Consider the following 16740-nt stretch of genomic DNA (forward strand, 5'->3'; position numbering starts at 1 on the left):
ACTCGAAAACTTTATAGTATTATAACGTTATGACTTGTAACACAATGTACATTTCCAGCTGTTGAAATGCCCCATATACACTTTGTGAATTTGCCATATGTACTATACAATTCCTTGCACACTAAACCATTTGCATTCCCTGACTCTGCAACAACGCACTATAGCTATCATACAATCCCATTTGTAAACACAGGCTTGTGTGTGGAGCTCTGCAAATGTCCGTATTGAAATACCCACTTGGCTCCGCCGCAGAGATACAGAGGCTGGGCCTGAGATGAGTGTAGAGTGGCATAAGTTGGAGTTTTGGCAGTGCGAGGGGAAATGGAGAGAAAGAGAGAGAGAGAGAGAGAGAGAGAGAGAGAGAGAGAGAGAGAGGAGGGGGGCAAGACAAACTAGAAGATAGCAGGAGAGAGAGGGAAAAAGAAGGAGAGAGTAATGATCTACACATGGTTTCATACTGGAGCCTCAACATAGTAACCATAGACACATGCTGGGGCCTCCTGGGACTCATCAGCAGGACACAGCTGTGAGCCGGACAGCAGAATTCTATTAGCACCAGCTATGCACGTATGCACTTGCAAACGCACACACTTGCACACATGCACACGCACACGCACACGCACACGCACACACACACACACACACACACACACACACACACACAGATGTATACAGGTAATTTGGGCATTTAAATGTGTTTTGGCATGCTACAAATGGCAGAGCACATAAGACCCTGCTACATCACTGACAGCAGGTCAAGAAAATGCTGAATTACTTAGTTCATCTGAAGCCCTGCACAGGTTGAAAGGTTTGAAAAATGTATGCAATGAGCCAAGACAACTTTCAATGGGATCCCTAGACAGACAGTTTAATTTGTAAGACACTTAGAGTAAACCTCTACACTGCACTTCATAGGGTTTAGTATTACCTGTTGATAACAGCTAATGTAAATTTCATCCTTACACAGTGGCTAGTCTTTATAATATTTATTCTGTGATAACCACAGAGACTATGAGTACTGTTTTCACAGAATGTCAACAAAGACCACATATAACCACAAACACTAAACTGCCTACATATACATTGTGGTGAAAAAAATATTACAGTCGAAGCAAATATATATGACAAATTACAACAAATGAAGCAACCAGTCAATAAAACAGTCAATGTCAAAGCATAGCACCATTCTGATCCACGTGGAAGCCAGCAGAAAGAGGGGAGGAACCCTGGGGTGCAGCCAAAATTAAACCCTTTCAAATCATCCTCTTTTGGATCTTGGTCCATTGCCTCCAGCCCAGCCCTAGTCCTCAATAACAGCCCTTAATGAACTCTGGGTTGGCAGTAAAGCTCAAAGTGATACCCCAGTTCCACACATGCTTCGCTTTCCCTTATTTGTGTGCACAACCAAAGCCCTGTATTTGCTCCCTGCCTTCGTCACCAAGTATCACCCTCGCTCCTTATACCATTTCATCCCCTTTTCCTCTCTTTCTCCTTCTTTCTCTCCGCGAGTGTGACATGTTTGTCTAGCTAGTAGAGGTAGTGATTTAGTGCTGCTAAGAATGATGACTCTGCCAGAGGGGCTGGCAGGGCACTGTCTCACTGTCATACACTTACTCCAGCCGTGGGGGGAGGGAGGGATGGAGGGGTTGAGAAGTGAAGAATAAAAAGAGAGAGAGAGGAGAGCAAAGTGAGAGAGAGAGAGAGAGAGCGAGAGAGAGAGAGAGAGAGACTTGAAGGAAAGAGAAACCACCGTCTTTTATGGAGACCAATCCTCCAAGCCTCACTGCCTAGGCCAACTTTAAAGGATATATTGGACAGTTCCACACTACCCCACCCCCCACCCCTCCAACTGCTCTCTTTTCTCAGCTCTTTTTCATGCTCCCCTCCTTTCTGGTTTCCAACAAGGCAAGCCTTTAGCCGAACTCTAGAGAGGTGTAAAAGTAATACCATGTCAACAAGTGCCTTTTACTCTAACCCACTTTACGCACACAGGCACCCACACTCACACAAGCTTACACTAAAAAATTGGGGTCAGTCATCTGCAAGATGGACCTTAGTATACACTGTTCCACAGAGTGTGCCAGAATGAGTTCAGCAACACAGAAAACCAAAGCCTGTTCGGCACAAAGGGCCTAGAATACAAAGGAGAAGCCATTATCCTCACATTCTGGTGGGGAAACTATGAGCTCCTTGGGATGTGAGATTAAGTCTACATGTAAGTATTGCATCTTACAGTCTTACGCTATTCACACACTCTAAACTACGCTTCGTCAGGACTGGCAACCTCATCAAAATGAGCTAAAAGGAATCAGTAAAAATTATTCCCATGAAAAAAAGGGTAAACGATAGAGGAGGAGAGCTCTGAAGGGCAAGACAGACCCCAGTTGTTCATTACAGAAACTTGTGCTGTCTTTCTACCAGTTCAGTTCACAATGTACGGAGGGAGCTTTCTGTTCTTGCTACAGCAAGAAGAACAGAAAGGAAGAGTGCAGAGAGCGAGAAATAGCATGCAAAAGCACAGATTTGTAAGGGGAGGGAGGGAGGGGTAAAGAGAGAGAGAAATAGAGAGAGAGAAGTAGCCCTACCCAGTTGCCTGGGGAGAAAACTGCTCTGCTGCTGACTCAGGACTCTCTTTGTTTGCTCCCTTGCTCTCGCGCTCTCTCTCTCTGATACACACTCAGACTTATTCGTCTTTTTTCAAACACTCAGTCACCATCTTTTCTAATGTGCACATGCTCTTTCTTTGTCAGACCTGTGCCAATAATTTCACTCTGACTTACTTTTCATCTTTTCTCCCCTGTACAACTCTGCCTCTGCTGTTTTTCTACCCCCTATCCTCTATGAGTGCCTGCCTACTTCTGCTGCCTAAACCATACAATACTAAATGTCCTCTTTTCGTGTGATGAAAACAGATAAATGCTTGCACTCTAATAAATCTACAGTGGTTTCTTTTGCTTTTTCATGCTCCACTAACGGTGGTTCATGATCGGGACCAAAAACTCTGGGACGTTTAATTCTTTTCCAGCAGCGGCAGTTTCCAGATGTTGGCTGGCCGGTGGCTGGTAGCAAACTGCCAGCACAAGCTCAGGTATATGCTCACTAGTGATAAAGGGAAAACTGTTAGAGGGACTAATTGATAAGAGGGGGAAGCCTGAATCAAGCAATTAGGGAGAAGGTGGTATGTCACCAAGGATGAGAGTCTACAGCAAAAAAGAGAAAAAAAGACAGCAACGAGACTGGCAGACTAAATGCACAATCAAAAGCAATACACTCTCTGAGAGAAAATAATGGTTGGCAGCTATAATGATAGCAGACAAAGATCCTCCAGTGAATGAAGTTGCAGTTAAAGCGGGAAGAGATGAGAAAGAAACAGGGAGAGACAGGAGCAATGGTGATTCCAGCTAAACATGGACTCCAGTGGCAGTGCTGAGCAAGGCCCTAAGGGGCCTGCTAGACTCACCCAGAAAAAAAAAATAGGGCGGTAAAGAGGGCCTTGGGGAAGGCATAAGGGGAAGGGAGCCAAGCGGGGGAGCACTGATAAGCACAAGGTAGTCCAACAAACCCAAAGGGAGGAGGGAGGCATGAGCAGCAGAAGCAAGAAAGAGAGAGAAAGATTTACACTTCTTCTCAGAACGGGATAATTCCATCTTTAAAAAGGATAAACATGCTTGGATCTTACAGACCACGGGGCAATTAGGAGGAAAATGATGTGGCTCAATCTTCCACATAAGCTGATACAGAATAGTTGTGAGACGAGTGTACTGGCACGAAGTAGATACATAAAGGAAGAATCAGTTTGTTCCAAAGACAGTGGAGCAAGAAGAAAATGACTGCTAGAGATAATGGATTTTAATAACTGAGGACTATTTGACCATTCTGTGAAATAACAGGCAGTATCCACAAGCAGATACCAGTGGTTTAACACTTGTACATACCCTAATCTTGAAAACAACCCTGCCATTATGAGCCATAACTTTGATATATTATTTATGACTACTCGTATCCCAAAACTTTGTGAGGGTGACAACCGCCATCACATTGGAAAACTGACAACACATTCATCTCTGTCGACAGTTTTTGTTTTTACACGGGACAAGACTGTCAGGAAGAAATAGCGCTCGGCCTTAGGCTAACATTAAAACCATCTGATCCCAACTAGGTTGCTTGTGGTTAAGTATAACCTACAAATAGAGCCGTAGACAGGAGAAGGGGGGATGGGGGGTGGGGGTGGAATAGAGGATCGGTGCATTGGATTATTAGAAGCAATCACTAGGTTCAATGAGGCTCTTCAAATCAACATTAGCCTTGCATGAAAAATCACAGGCTCATTATTCATTTGAACAAAGTCTGTCTGGCAAATAGTGGGTCAAAAAAAGTCATGCCTTCTTTATTCTACCTTGTTTATGTGCCTGTGACCAACCTCTGAACTTAGGTAAATTTCCTATAGTCTCTTTGCCCTATAATAAAAGCAGAACTTTCTCTTCATATATCAGTAATGTTTCTGAAAATTATGACCCAAGAAAAACACGAGGAAACTAAAGGTTCTTAGACATCATGATTTTATATTCAATCCAAAACGAAGATTAAAAGAGGCAAAATAATAATAATTCTGTTCTACTTCCTGTACAATATGAAGGAAGGTCTGCATGCTATTCCTGCACGGAATTAGAACAGCAAAACCAAGCATCTATTATATTTATGTATGTGAGCATGGGTGTACAGTGGAGAGAAAAAAAAGTGTACAGAAGAGAAGGCAGGGTGATAGGGCGGAGAGAAAGAAGCGAGAGGGTGCTTGCCTGGCACAATGAGTCCTACTTGTTAGCCAGTGACAGTGTCAGGGATCGTGACAGGGTCCAGACGCTAGACACCAGCTGCAGCGCCTCGTAAATAGACTGCTGTCTCGCAGGCACATTTGCACGGCAATGGTTGCACACACATGCACACACAGAGACACACACAGGCATGTGGGCACATGCATATACTACGGCAGGCACACAGACAGACACTGACTTATTGTGTCTCCCAAATCTTGTAAAAGGGACAGTGAACCTCTTTGTGTCTTGTGTGCTGTTAAGCCTCCTGTAAAAATAAAAAGTATTCCACACAAAAAACTCCAAGCTCGACAAAATTGCAAATAAAATAATTAAATATGCTTTAATAATTCAGTATTTTATTCAATATTAACCAAATGTTTATGCTTCATGGATAAACAAAGCAGAACAAACTTTGCAATCAGACCTCGGGTCACTTGCTGTAGCTACAAGACTAATATTTCCCAGTGCTTTTGCCTGATATAAACTTTTTATGTCTGTGTGTGTGTTCACCCACCCTCCATGGTGATAGTGTGTGTGTGTGTGTGTGTGTGTGTGTGTGTGTGTGTGTGTGTGTGTGGGAAGGGAGGGGGGGTTAGACACATTGCATCTGTCCTAAATAATGGAGGGAAAAAGTAAAAGAATAGGAGAGAGTTGATAGTTTAGGATGAGTGGAGAGCCAAGCTGGACGGGAAGTGAAGGGGTTAAATGCGCGGGACTGATCCTGCTGAGCCAGCAGCAATACGTTAAAGTGCAAGGTTTCATTGTAGCAGATACAGAATGAAACTCCTTCCCATTAGTCACGCTAGAAGCTGAAAAGACTCTTCACACTGCTTAACCCTTACTGCACCGCAAACAAACTACAGCAACAACACAGGTAAAGCACTAGCCATTGGTTAAAGGTTTCTGTGTTTGTTTTCAAACATACGTGCAATATAAAATTAAAGTAATTATACTACAGTGACTGAGTGTGCATTTGAATGAAAACTGAACTTTCTCTAACATGATGCATGAAGGACCGTGTGCCTGACTTCACCCATAGAAAGCGACTCAGATGGAGTGACCTTTGAGGAGGATTTTCTTTTTCTAAACTCTTTTTCTCTGTTTCTCTTCCCCCCCCCTCCTCTTCTTGAGCAAGCCTCCCACACCAGGCTACAGCGCACACAGTCTCTGAGGGGCTTAGGGAGGAGCAGGCAAGCATACCCTTCCTCCAGTCAGAGCAGTACAGAGCCATAATCATCATAATTATCATCATCATCACACTGACTTAACCAAGATACACCACAGCAAAGCTAGTGGTGCAATATGAAACAATGGAACAAACCAACCACGTAAACAAACCCATAATGGGAGGACGTAAGGTGATACAAAAAATAAAAAATAAAATACCGGAGCAAGTTGCATTCATTTCTGACTGTTCTAATGTTAATAGTACAATGTTTTTTATTCTTGTTTACACAGAAAATGGGCAGGAGCTGGCTTCAATTGAATGATTTCAACAGCTTATGGCTAAAAGCTGGTAAATTTTCTAAACACTACTGAAAGTAATGGGAAGGGATAAGTTCATAATGTGCACACTATATTTATGTACCTCTTAAAAACACACACAAACACACACCTTACCCCACTGGAGAAGACATATGTGTTGGCTCAGACCATTCTCCAGCCCATTTGTTTTAGTGCTTCAGAAAAAAGACATTTGATCCTAATTAAATCAAAATGGAGCATGAAATGCCTGGTGATCAGGACACAAAAACCCAGCCCTGGTTGTTTGTTTTGATTACAGCAATCTGATGCAGCAATACACTGACATCTCCACATGAACTCAAAGAAGCCCTACATGTCCCATGAGGGAACCAGTAATATTGTTTCTGGCCAAACGTTCAGCAATAATAAAACAACAATTACCATTCATCATTCTCTCATTTCCCATCTCATTACAGCAGTTACCATCAGCACCAGGTAACAAGAACATGTGGCATGCAGCCTAATGTGATTTACAGAGATGAATGATGTATAGAAAGCATGAGGCCTGTAATGAGCTACACAATATAAACCATACTGCACTGGAAAAGCTGACAGTATACCTTGGATACTGTATGGTTCAGGGGAAAGGACTAGACTGACTACAAAGTATAAATGTCATATTGGTAGATGAGTATAAGCAACAACAGAAAATATCCAAAATGGAAGCTTACAATAAGTAGGTTAAGTACGTTGTCCAATGTTCGACAGTTGCACTGCTTCTGCCAAAGTTTTCAGCAACAGCTGCTTATACCAAAGGCCAGGCTGATTTTCTCAACTGTCACTTCAGCATCTCTGCTGTCTAGTTAGTGTCATTCAGAGGTGATGGTTTAATCATTTCTGATGTCAGAAATAAAATGTCCAAGTAGCTCATTTGAAAATGTTGACTTTATCATTTGCTCGAAAGTAACCAAGATCAGTTGTTTGTCAACTTGTATGCATCACTTCATTCAGTGAAGGCTTTTGTCAACTAACATCCTGAATGCATCATGTTAACATATTTGCTTTTATATAAGATTATAACCAGACAAACATCATTTATATGCAGATTTAAGAATTAGCTCTGACCTGGAGTAAAACATCTCCATTATCATTTTATCAACTGACAGAACCCAAACCATCGAGGACCTTTGATCAAATTAAACATCCATTACATTTTCCCACTGTAGCACATGACTACATCATCCTTTTAACAGTTCTTGGTCATGAGTAAAAGAGGTATTAGGCTGAGGACAACTAATTGCATTGTTAGAGCATTTGAGTGTGTACTTGTGCTGGTGTTGAATGGACTGCCTCGCGGCAAAGTTCCAGACAGTGCTGGTGTTTGGATTATCTGATTATCAGTTGATGTAGCACACAGCCTGCACGTCCTGTTTGCACTAGAGCAAAGGTTCATTATACACGAATCAGTACTCAGTCTAATTAATTCATCAAGAGTGAGAGGTGCCAAATATTTAAAAGCTCAGAAACTGAACAGTACTAGGCTGCAGCAACATCTTGATGTTGCACCTCTTGCTGTTTGTTCTTTTTTCCTGTTTTGTTGCAGGTTGTGTACACCGATATCCTCCCCTTTACAATATATCGCTAGGTACTGACATCCCATTGATTACCTTCACATTATATTGGGGGAGTTCAACCATATAAAAATAAGGTATTGATAGAGATTATATGGGTTTTACTTACTCCGGTCTTGTCACAGAGCCGCAGGGTGTTGAAGGAGCCCACAGCAAACACCTCCCCATCTGGAGCCCAGGACAAAGAGGTGATCGGGTAGTCATGAGATGACGAGGAGTGAAGCAGACGGCCAAAGCTGTCCCATACCTGACGAGAGAGGACATGGCTTAAAACTACTCAATTCAACAACCCCTAGGATATGTATAAGTATACTCCAAAACCGCTAACCTTATATTTACAGTCTTCTCCACCTGACAGGATGAGGTCATGGACAGAATTCCAGTCCACCTTCAGAACAACCCCATCATGAGCCTTCCACTAGAGAGAGACAGAGGGAGAGAAAAGAGAGAGAGAGCAAGAGGGAGGGAGAAGGAGAGAGAAAGGAAGAAAGAATTTTAGCTCAAGAACACAGTGATATTATTCATATATAACCTTTCACCTTTAATGAAGTTGAAGGGATCCCTAATAAATTCCTCTACTTTAATTTTAAAAAACCTGAGTAAAAATAAAGATAGCCAGGATCAGCACCAGAACCATTGGTATTTGTTCCAAACCTTGCACACAGTTACAAGTTTGTGAATTGTTTCATATTAGCCTAACTGAGAGCTTGCTCTATTCATACTATGTTAGAGGATAATAAAAGAACAGAAAGGCTGTCCTCAGCTGTATCTTACCATTTTCATACCTTGTTTATGTTTGTCTACATGCCTATGCCTTATTTACTATGTTTTCCACCCTACATGCTAACTCTATGTGCTGAAAGGAAGCACAAATAAATATACGGGATTGCAAAAGAGAATCTTTTATTTGTTCTTTACACATACCTGATAATACCTCAAGTCACTATGTCGGTGATGAAGTTGGACATTTGTGGGTCTCTGCCTGTGTATAGTTTACAAGAAAAAGTAAGTGTACTCCTGTACTGTATAATCTAAATGCCAAATTATTTAAATTGAATCACCTCTCAAAAATCACATTATTTTTTAGATGACGAGAACTATTTCCACATAGGAACAATCAAGAACAAATACTTTAAAAAAGCTAAATTGAAAATACAGGCCCCAAAGCAGAAACTCAGTGCAGCAAAAATGTATACGTCTGTGAACACTGACACGCAAAACCTGTAATAACTGAAATTAAACTGAGCACAGCTCTGATTTCCAACTATCCTAACTACGTGAACACACTTCTAAAGTAACTTTTCGGTTTTGGACCTATGAGCTATGTCTCTTTGCATCAATGGCTTCACATACAAAAAGAACTGCCAGAGCAACTGAAAAATCAGATTGTGACACTCAGACAAAGTTCAGCATGTTTGGTGTGAACTTGGCCAGGACTACCACAATGAAGTTAATGTCCTAACAGTGAAGCAGGGATGTGGGAGGTGTGGTGACATGTGGTGGCATGATGTCAAAATGTGTTGGGCAGGTGATATTTATACTGAAGAAAAATGAACGGCTGTGAATACACCAAAATACTGGCTCGCAAAATTACTCTTGTTCTGCAGAAGCTTAGCAGAGGAGGAATATTCCAGCATGACAATAATCTAAGTCATATGCCAAAATCACACAAATTTCAAAAGAAGAAAAAAGTGAAAACTATGACCTGGCAAAGTATGTCGCCTGACTTGAATCCAAGAAAACACCTTTGGGGTATTTTAAAGAGAAAGATAGAGCAACATAACCCTCCAACGAAGAACAGCTGAAATAATTTGTCTCTGAAGAATAGCAGAACATCTGTCCAGGAATTTTTGCAACACTGGTATCCTCCATGCTGAGGAGAATAGAGTTTGTCATGAGAAGTACTGAAAGACTCCAAATCTCAGTAATGAAAAGTGTACTGATTTTGGTTGCACTGAGTTTCTAATCCCAGGGTCTGTACTTTTCATACAGTAAAATTAATTATAAACTGTTAGTTTTTAATTCTATGTAAGAGTAAATACCCTACTGTTTATTTTAGAAGTAATTACTGTAAAGTAATGCAATTTTAAATAATTTGATAATGAAGTGATATTCCACAGGGTGTCCTTACTTCTGTTGTATAGTGTATGTGTGGTCATGACTCAGAGAAAGCAAAGTTTTGAGAAATTAAACCCTCTTCTGTTTAACAAAGGTCCCAGGTGTAATTCAGCTTCGAGAAGAATAATGATAAAATGTATACATGGAGTAGAAATATATTGGTGAAAAGGTCATATCACAGTAATATGTTTATAGTGCATGTGAATTGCCATTAATTCATGATTCCATTGGGAGGCTGAAACTTTGTCACAGATGTGTATTTTCTGTGAATACTGTATAAAGATAGACAATTCAAGAGACTGCACGAGTTCCTCTCTGAATCTGGCAAATTTTCCATTGGAGAGAAATATTAGTGTCAGCTCTGACAGCGAAATGATATCTGTCTTCAAAGTCATTTGATGTTGCACATGAAACAATCTAAAAGTGGTTTCAAAAGTAAAACAGTCCAAAATTCCAGAATGCCTGCTTGTGTTCTTTTACAGTTGTAGCCAATATTAGCAGTCCCATGGTTGGATATCTCCCCTCCTTCAATACTTTACTGGCCAATCGAAAGTTGGAAGGACATTATGAGACTTATGGAGAAGCCAAGACAATGTAAACCTTAATATATTTCTAAAATATTCAAATGAACACAGAAAGAATCTGCACACACGTCTATATTATCCTAAGGAATAACGTCATATAAGCTGAAAACTAGTGAGATAATTGACTTGTATTCAGCCCTGTTTATATACATGTTTTAGTACCAATTTGCTCTTTTTATTGAGAAAGAGTTAGCACATTATACCTGTATGACTTTGGCGCTGGGTTGCAGAGGCTTGATAATTAGCTGTCTTCCTGATGTGTAGAGGATTCTGTCTGAGTCTGGACCCCAGGCCACAGAGTACACAGGAGATCCTGGAAGACATGCAGGAATAAAGATACACAGAAGACCACAACTTTATATTAATCACAATAACAGAGCAATGGATTGGGGTTCAGGACATAAGGACTTTGACTCTGTCTTTATGTAATATTTAAAAGACAGCGATTACATTTGTGTATGAATCTCTCCCTGTCTCACTGACAATCTGGGGGTTGCTGTCAACAATAGCTATAGCTAGAGCTAATTCCTCCACTCAGAAGGTATCATATTCCCTCAGAGATCTCACCTCATTCAGCCTATGTAGCGGTACTTAGCTTACAGGAAAGCCAGCTGAGAAAAATCAGTCTAACTTCTAGAGTATAAGCACAAATGTGTGTGTGCGTGTGTGTGTGCGCGTGTACGCACGTGTGTGTGTGTGTGTGTGTGTGTGTGTGTGTGTGTGTGTGCTGAGTTGTGGCTACACGTGCATGAAGGGGAGGGGGCCTGACATTTAACCCCACTCCAGGTGCATGTGGTTTCTCACAAATGCCAACTGGTCACATGATCTAAATCTGACGAAGGCGATGAGAGGGGTTGAAACAAGTTCCTCTTTCCTCCCTCTCACTCAGTTCCAGCCTCTTCCTAGAGCTCTCTCTTCAAATGGGTCATAGTACCCAAAAAGAACAGTCTGCTCCTGTAATTTGTGTGCACAGAGTTGTAGCCTCTTAAGAGAAGCAACACCTGCAGCGATCTTGGTGCCATGTGGAGGATGGTGTGGAGGCAATGCTACTAATTCCAGGTGTTGTACAAATCTATAGGTCTGTTGAGCAGCCCACCAGCCGGCAGCTCATTTTCCCAAAACACTAAGCTAAGGAAAAATGTTTCTACATACTGGGGCTGAATTGCTGTTTCCCTGCCAGCTTTTCCACAGCACCAGTCATTCAGCAGGGGTGTACCATCCATTTCCCCAGAAGCCAATTTTTAACCACCCCTCATCTTTTTTTTCTGCCCCACTACTGAGGAGAAACATTTAATAAGTCAAACTGCACAATGAATCAATTAATAAGTAAGCCATCTGTAATGTGAATGCTGGATAGAGAAATATATCATTAGGAGTCTTTTTTATGGCTTTTAATAAAACTCCACTCCCATAAAGCTTTGAAACTTTATGGCACTTTTAATAAAAAAACATAGAACTGGAAGACTGACTCTACTTTTGGTTACACTGAGCACAATTACATCCTAATAGCACCAACACATACACACACTACACGTCTTCATGCAACTGCACAGCCAAGGAAAGAATAAAAAAAAATTTCCTCCCAGATTGTCATTTTAAATTATCTGGCTTGAGTAAAAGAGCAGCTTCAACAGAAAAGCAAATCTTGTAGATCATTCAGAGAGTGTGCCGACACAGAATCACAGATGCACATACATGTGAGGTATATGCTCATAAATGAACAAACACAATACACTTTTATAATGTAGGCATATTTTTAGAACACAATTACTTTGAAGGTCCATCTACAAGTGCACTTACAGTCTGTCTGTATATAATAAGGTAATAAGGTATTTTAGCTGCTGATGTTACAAATCTGCACTCTTTAAAAATGTAACATTGACTATAAAAGCTATTATTATTTAGCCCTACTTTCACTGTTCAGTATATAAAGTATTGCAAACATATCGGCAAAAGCAGTCGTTCTTGCGATCATAACACAGCGCAGATGATACACATATAAGAAATGCAGGTATTCTGCTTTGTTTATTATATTTGTATGAGTGATCATATTTAAAATATGAGTTGAGTAATAGTTTAATTAGTGTAATGTGCAGTTTTACACAGCTAGGTGTATGTAGCTTCACGTCAGTGAAGTAAAGCAAGAGTCTTTAGCCTTACCTTGGCTGGCTAGTGTTGAGCGTAGCATGCCGCTTTTTGACCAGATCTTGATCTGTCCATCTTCTCCAGCTAAGTAATTAGAGAAGCAAAAGAGCTGACCCTCAGGAACAACTGGATTGATAAAATTTTCATTTTATTCTAAATTACAAATGAGGCTAATTAAATTAGTATTTGTTAAATGGTAATGAAAATGTGTCCCTGTCATCTTTACCAGTAATAAGAGCAGTCCCATCATAGTTCCATCTTCCAGCTAAAACAGCTCCTTTGTGTGCTTCAACACTCTTCTCAATGCGTCCTATCTTGGATGCCAGGTGGAATTTCCCTGTAAAGAGAAAACATAAAGCGAAAAAAAAGATGCTTACTTTGCAGCAACTTCACACTCTAGACCTGGGTTAATGCAGTCTGTAATCAAAAACCAGTAGTGTGTGCTGTAATTCACTGATGAGTCTATCCACAGTTACACACACAAAATACAGTGACTGTGGTTTCATAAAATTGTGTTATTTCAAGCTGCTGCATGATTCAAATGGGCCGAATCCAAAACACTAATGAGTAGACAATATTTACTAAGCTTGCAAAACATTATAAGTTCGAATTGTAAATAAAACCATACTAACTATCAATCCATTACACAAAGCTAGCAACAAGGCTATATTTTCTCTCATCAACTACATTACAAACTTTTAGCATGAAGCAGATGACTGAAACTAAAGGGTTTCTGTTGGTTGATTTAGGGCAGTTTTCTATTTGCAAGACACGAAAGGGTGATCAGGCATGGAGACAGTTATTGAAGACGCTAGTCTAACATATACTTTGTGGCAGTGTGTATTAAAAATTCTGAATGTTCTATGTAATTTCTGGTGGCCTAAAACTGCAAATCAGCATGTTGCTGCTCTCTCCCATTTCTAAATCTGGACATCCCAACAAAAGTGGATGTTACTGATCCAGCAGGTAGTCAGTATAACAGGCATGTGCAGCTGTTTTGAAGGTCTCTCACAAATGAAAAACAAACTTTTAAAAACATAATTTTTATTTCTATCACACGTGTACTCACATTAGCAGTCCTTAACTTTGTAGTCACACTTTGGGTGGGAAATGCATGTGCGTGCATTTTTTTAAAAAATTTACTTCTGGGAGGTGTTATTTTCCTGATCTCTTACAATATTACCCCTTTTTTACTTTATGTCAATTCATGTTTTAGTGAGAAATTCCTGATTATGCATCTGTACTGTTGCTCCAAACAAAAGATCCAGCAATAACGTTCAAGCTTAATTCAGTCCTCTTTATGGCAAGTCGCCTTTCATTTCACACATTATCCTTTCTAGTGTAATGGTACATATGCGCAATGCAATGATGCTTCTTAGAAATGGGGAAACATTAGTGATCCTGAAATAATAAAGCATACTAGATGTTCTATATTTAGTTTTGAAAGCAGGCAGAAACTCTTATTGGAAAATATTACCAAAAAATGTATATTCAAAACATATTTGTAACTAGGAAAGGATTAAACTGCATACACATCATACCTGAAAAAAAAGCGTAATACACTTGTATGGGGGAAGGGGGCTGACTAATCAAATAAGGTAAGGAAAAGCCACAACATAAAGTTCTCCAACCCAATAAAACCCTAGCTGTTCTACATCTCTCTTCTCAACTATATACAAATCTACGAAAATGTTACATATCCAGTACAAAATCCAGACATTAAACTTCTCGCAGTTAACACCAAAGTTAAAAAAAAACACATGAATCTGTATGATGGTCTTGTTTTTGTTCCTCTTCTCATACCCCAAGCAATAACTGTAACAACACTGATTAAAAAAAAAAAAAAACTCTTAACAAGACAAGAAACAGAAGAATGTTTCAAAAGTGAATTGTAACAAAGTCTTCACTACTCTCTGGTCTGCCAGAGAAAATTGCTGCTTCAGTTTGTGGGTGTGTTTATGCAACCCTACACTGCCATTAGTGTTGTGACCACACATTGCCTGCCGTAACAGTACATCCATATTCTGTGTGTTTGCATCTAATATAGTCTGAAGAAGAGACATAAGAGACCAAGAGGATGCAAGTCACACAGATCATGTCATCAAGTTTAGCATAACACATCTACAGATACGAAATAAAAAATCCTGCCGTGGTGATTTAAAATTAAACAACCGCAACAAGAGCACAGATGGACTCACTCTCTCATGTGAAACTAAAATTCCTTAAATTGTAAAACTTAACATGTCTTTCTCACAATAATTATTTTGTTTGTATGATTAGTTTTAGCACACAAGGATCAAACTGTTAGAGATGATTTCCATTACAAAAAAAATAGTGACTACTGATTTGTGGCCTCACACAAATAACTAAGATGCTCTCATCCTCAACAGTTTGCAAAAACTGAGAAATAAAAAAACACCAGATACAGACCTGAGTGAAAATTATCCTGCCAGATATTATGTTCAGTTAGTTCAGTTAGCATATGACAATTTGTTTAACTAATTCAATTCCTTTGCATAGGAATGACTGAAAGCAATCACTTATCCTTCTCACATAGCAGTTCACTGAGTGAAAAACTTGTATAACAAAATTGCCAGTGATGTTATGAGTGCACTCAGACATTAAGTCCTTTAGCCAGATTTTAGAGAATATATAGACTTACCATCAGTGCTGGTAAGGACAAAGATCTCCGCCTGGGTCTGTTTCTTGCCACTAACAGTTTTAGGGAACCAGTGTAGATCAATGGGATAAATGTCCTCCTGCAATTTGACAACCAGACTGGTCTCACTGGTCAGCAAGTTCCACTTGAGGATCTGATGATCCTCACTGCACGAGTACAGCTCATCTGCTGTGGTCCAGCCAACACAACTCACAAGTTCTTTATGTGATCTGCTGTTAAGGAAAATATTAAAGGTGAATTAATAGTAATTTAGCTAACTGAAAGAAATGTAGTGCAGCCTCTGCAATAATGGGGACAGCTTCTAGATTTAGTACAGCTTTGGTCAAACCAGGCAATTGGAAAACACTCATTTTCTCCATTCTATTACTACTTCTAGTGAAGACAATCTATAATAATAATAACAACAGATCACACAATATATGTGAGATGCACAGAAACACAAATGCAAAGCAGGAGAGGTAACGACACCATAAAAAGGATATGTTTGGGTTCCTTTAGCAGAGTTGTTTTCAGTCTCATGGTCTCTTGCTCTGTTGGTCCCTAAACAAACAACAAATTGTGAGTTAGTGACAGTAACTTAACTCTAAAATTAAAGCTCTACGTTTAACAGTAGTGCCAAACCAACACGAAAAGGAAACAGCATAGAAAACTAGAACCATGATACTATAAACCGTACCCTGCAAATCAGGCGAAGCAGCTGTCGGCATGCTCTGGTAGCTGAAACGGTGAAGGAAACAAGCGTCCGCAGTTGCTACGGTACCTGCCACTGTTGCTAACGTGAATCCTCAGACGTCTCCGAGTCTTGCCTGTGACTTCAATGCTAACGTTAACTTGGTTTTCTGATTAAAATGGACATCCTTCTGTCGTTACTGTGGGGCAGCCGGCAGTGCATGCGTGTCATTTACTTCAGTAGGAACAGTTAGTACAGTACAGAGCAACTCTATCCATCACCAATCATGAAAATTTCCCAAATGTATAAATGCTAACTTTTGGTAGCCATTTAATCTGGGTCATAGAGCTTGAAAAATGAGTTATCGCGAGAACTGCAGATCTCGCCTCCCTGACAACGGATATTTCGAAATATTTAGAAGTACAAATTATATCTGTTAAATAAATGTATTTAATATGACTCGTTAAAAACCAAGGTACACTAACATTAATCACTGATCCACCGAACAATGTTTCCTGAAATATAAAACTATTCCTCGGGGCGGGACTCCGTTTTACTGTATCCAAGCAACTGTTTGAACACGTAGAAACAACATTAGGCTTTGAAACTGACAATAATCTTAAATAATATAAAA

General features: G+C 40.0%; 1 protein-coding gene across 3 annotated transcripts in view; it reads right to left on the reverse strand.

The window, feature by feature from the left end:
* The window catches only part of ift80 (intraflagellar transport 80 homolog (Chlamydomonas)), a 37243-nt gene that overhangs the window by 19453 nt on the left and 1050 nt on the right, over nucleotides 1–16740 (reverse strand). Inside the window, exons 1-8 of one of the 3 annotated variants that reach the window (XM_055012487.1) lie at nucleotides 16197–16484; nucleotides 15916–15976; nucleotides 15419–15637; nucleotides 12983–13093; nucleotides 12772–12840; nucleotides 10815–10924; nucleotides 8238–8327; nucleotides 8019–8156 (exon numbers count right to left, since the gene is read on the reverse strand). In XM_055012487.1, the coding sequence (XP_054868462.1) occupies nucleotides 8019–8156; nucleotides 8238–8327; nucleotides 10815–10924; nucleotides 12772–12840; nucleotides 12983–13093; nucleotides 15419–15637; nucleotides 15916–15955 (777 nt within the window). In that variant the 5' untranslated portion in view covers nucleotides 15956–15976; nucleotides 16197–16484. Of the gene's footprint in view, nucleotides 1–8018; nucleotides 8157–8237; nucleotides 8328–10814; nucleotides 10925–12771; nucleotides 12841–12982; nucleotides 13094–15418; nucleotides 15638–15915; nucleotides 15977–16112; nucleotides 16485–16740 lie in introns of those variants that run through there. The other 2 variants (XM_055012486.1, XM_055012488.1) reach the window with 2 other exon arrangements.

The sequence above is a fragment of the Amphiprion ocellaris genome, chromosome 7 (genome assembly GCF_022539595.1).
Source record: "Amphiprion ocellaris isolate individual 3 ecotype Okinawa chromosome 7, ASM2253959v1, whole genome shotgun sequence".
Taxonomy (NCBI): Eukaryota; Metazoa; Chordata; class Actinopteri; family Pomacentridae; genus Amphiprion; species Amphiprion ocellaris.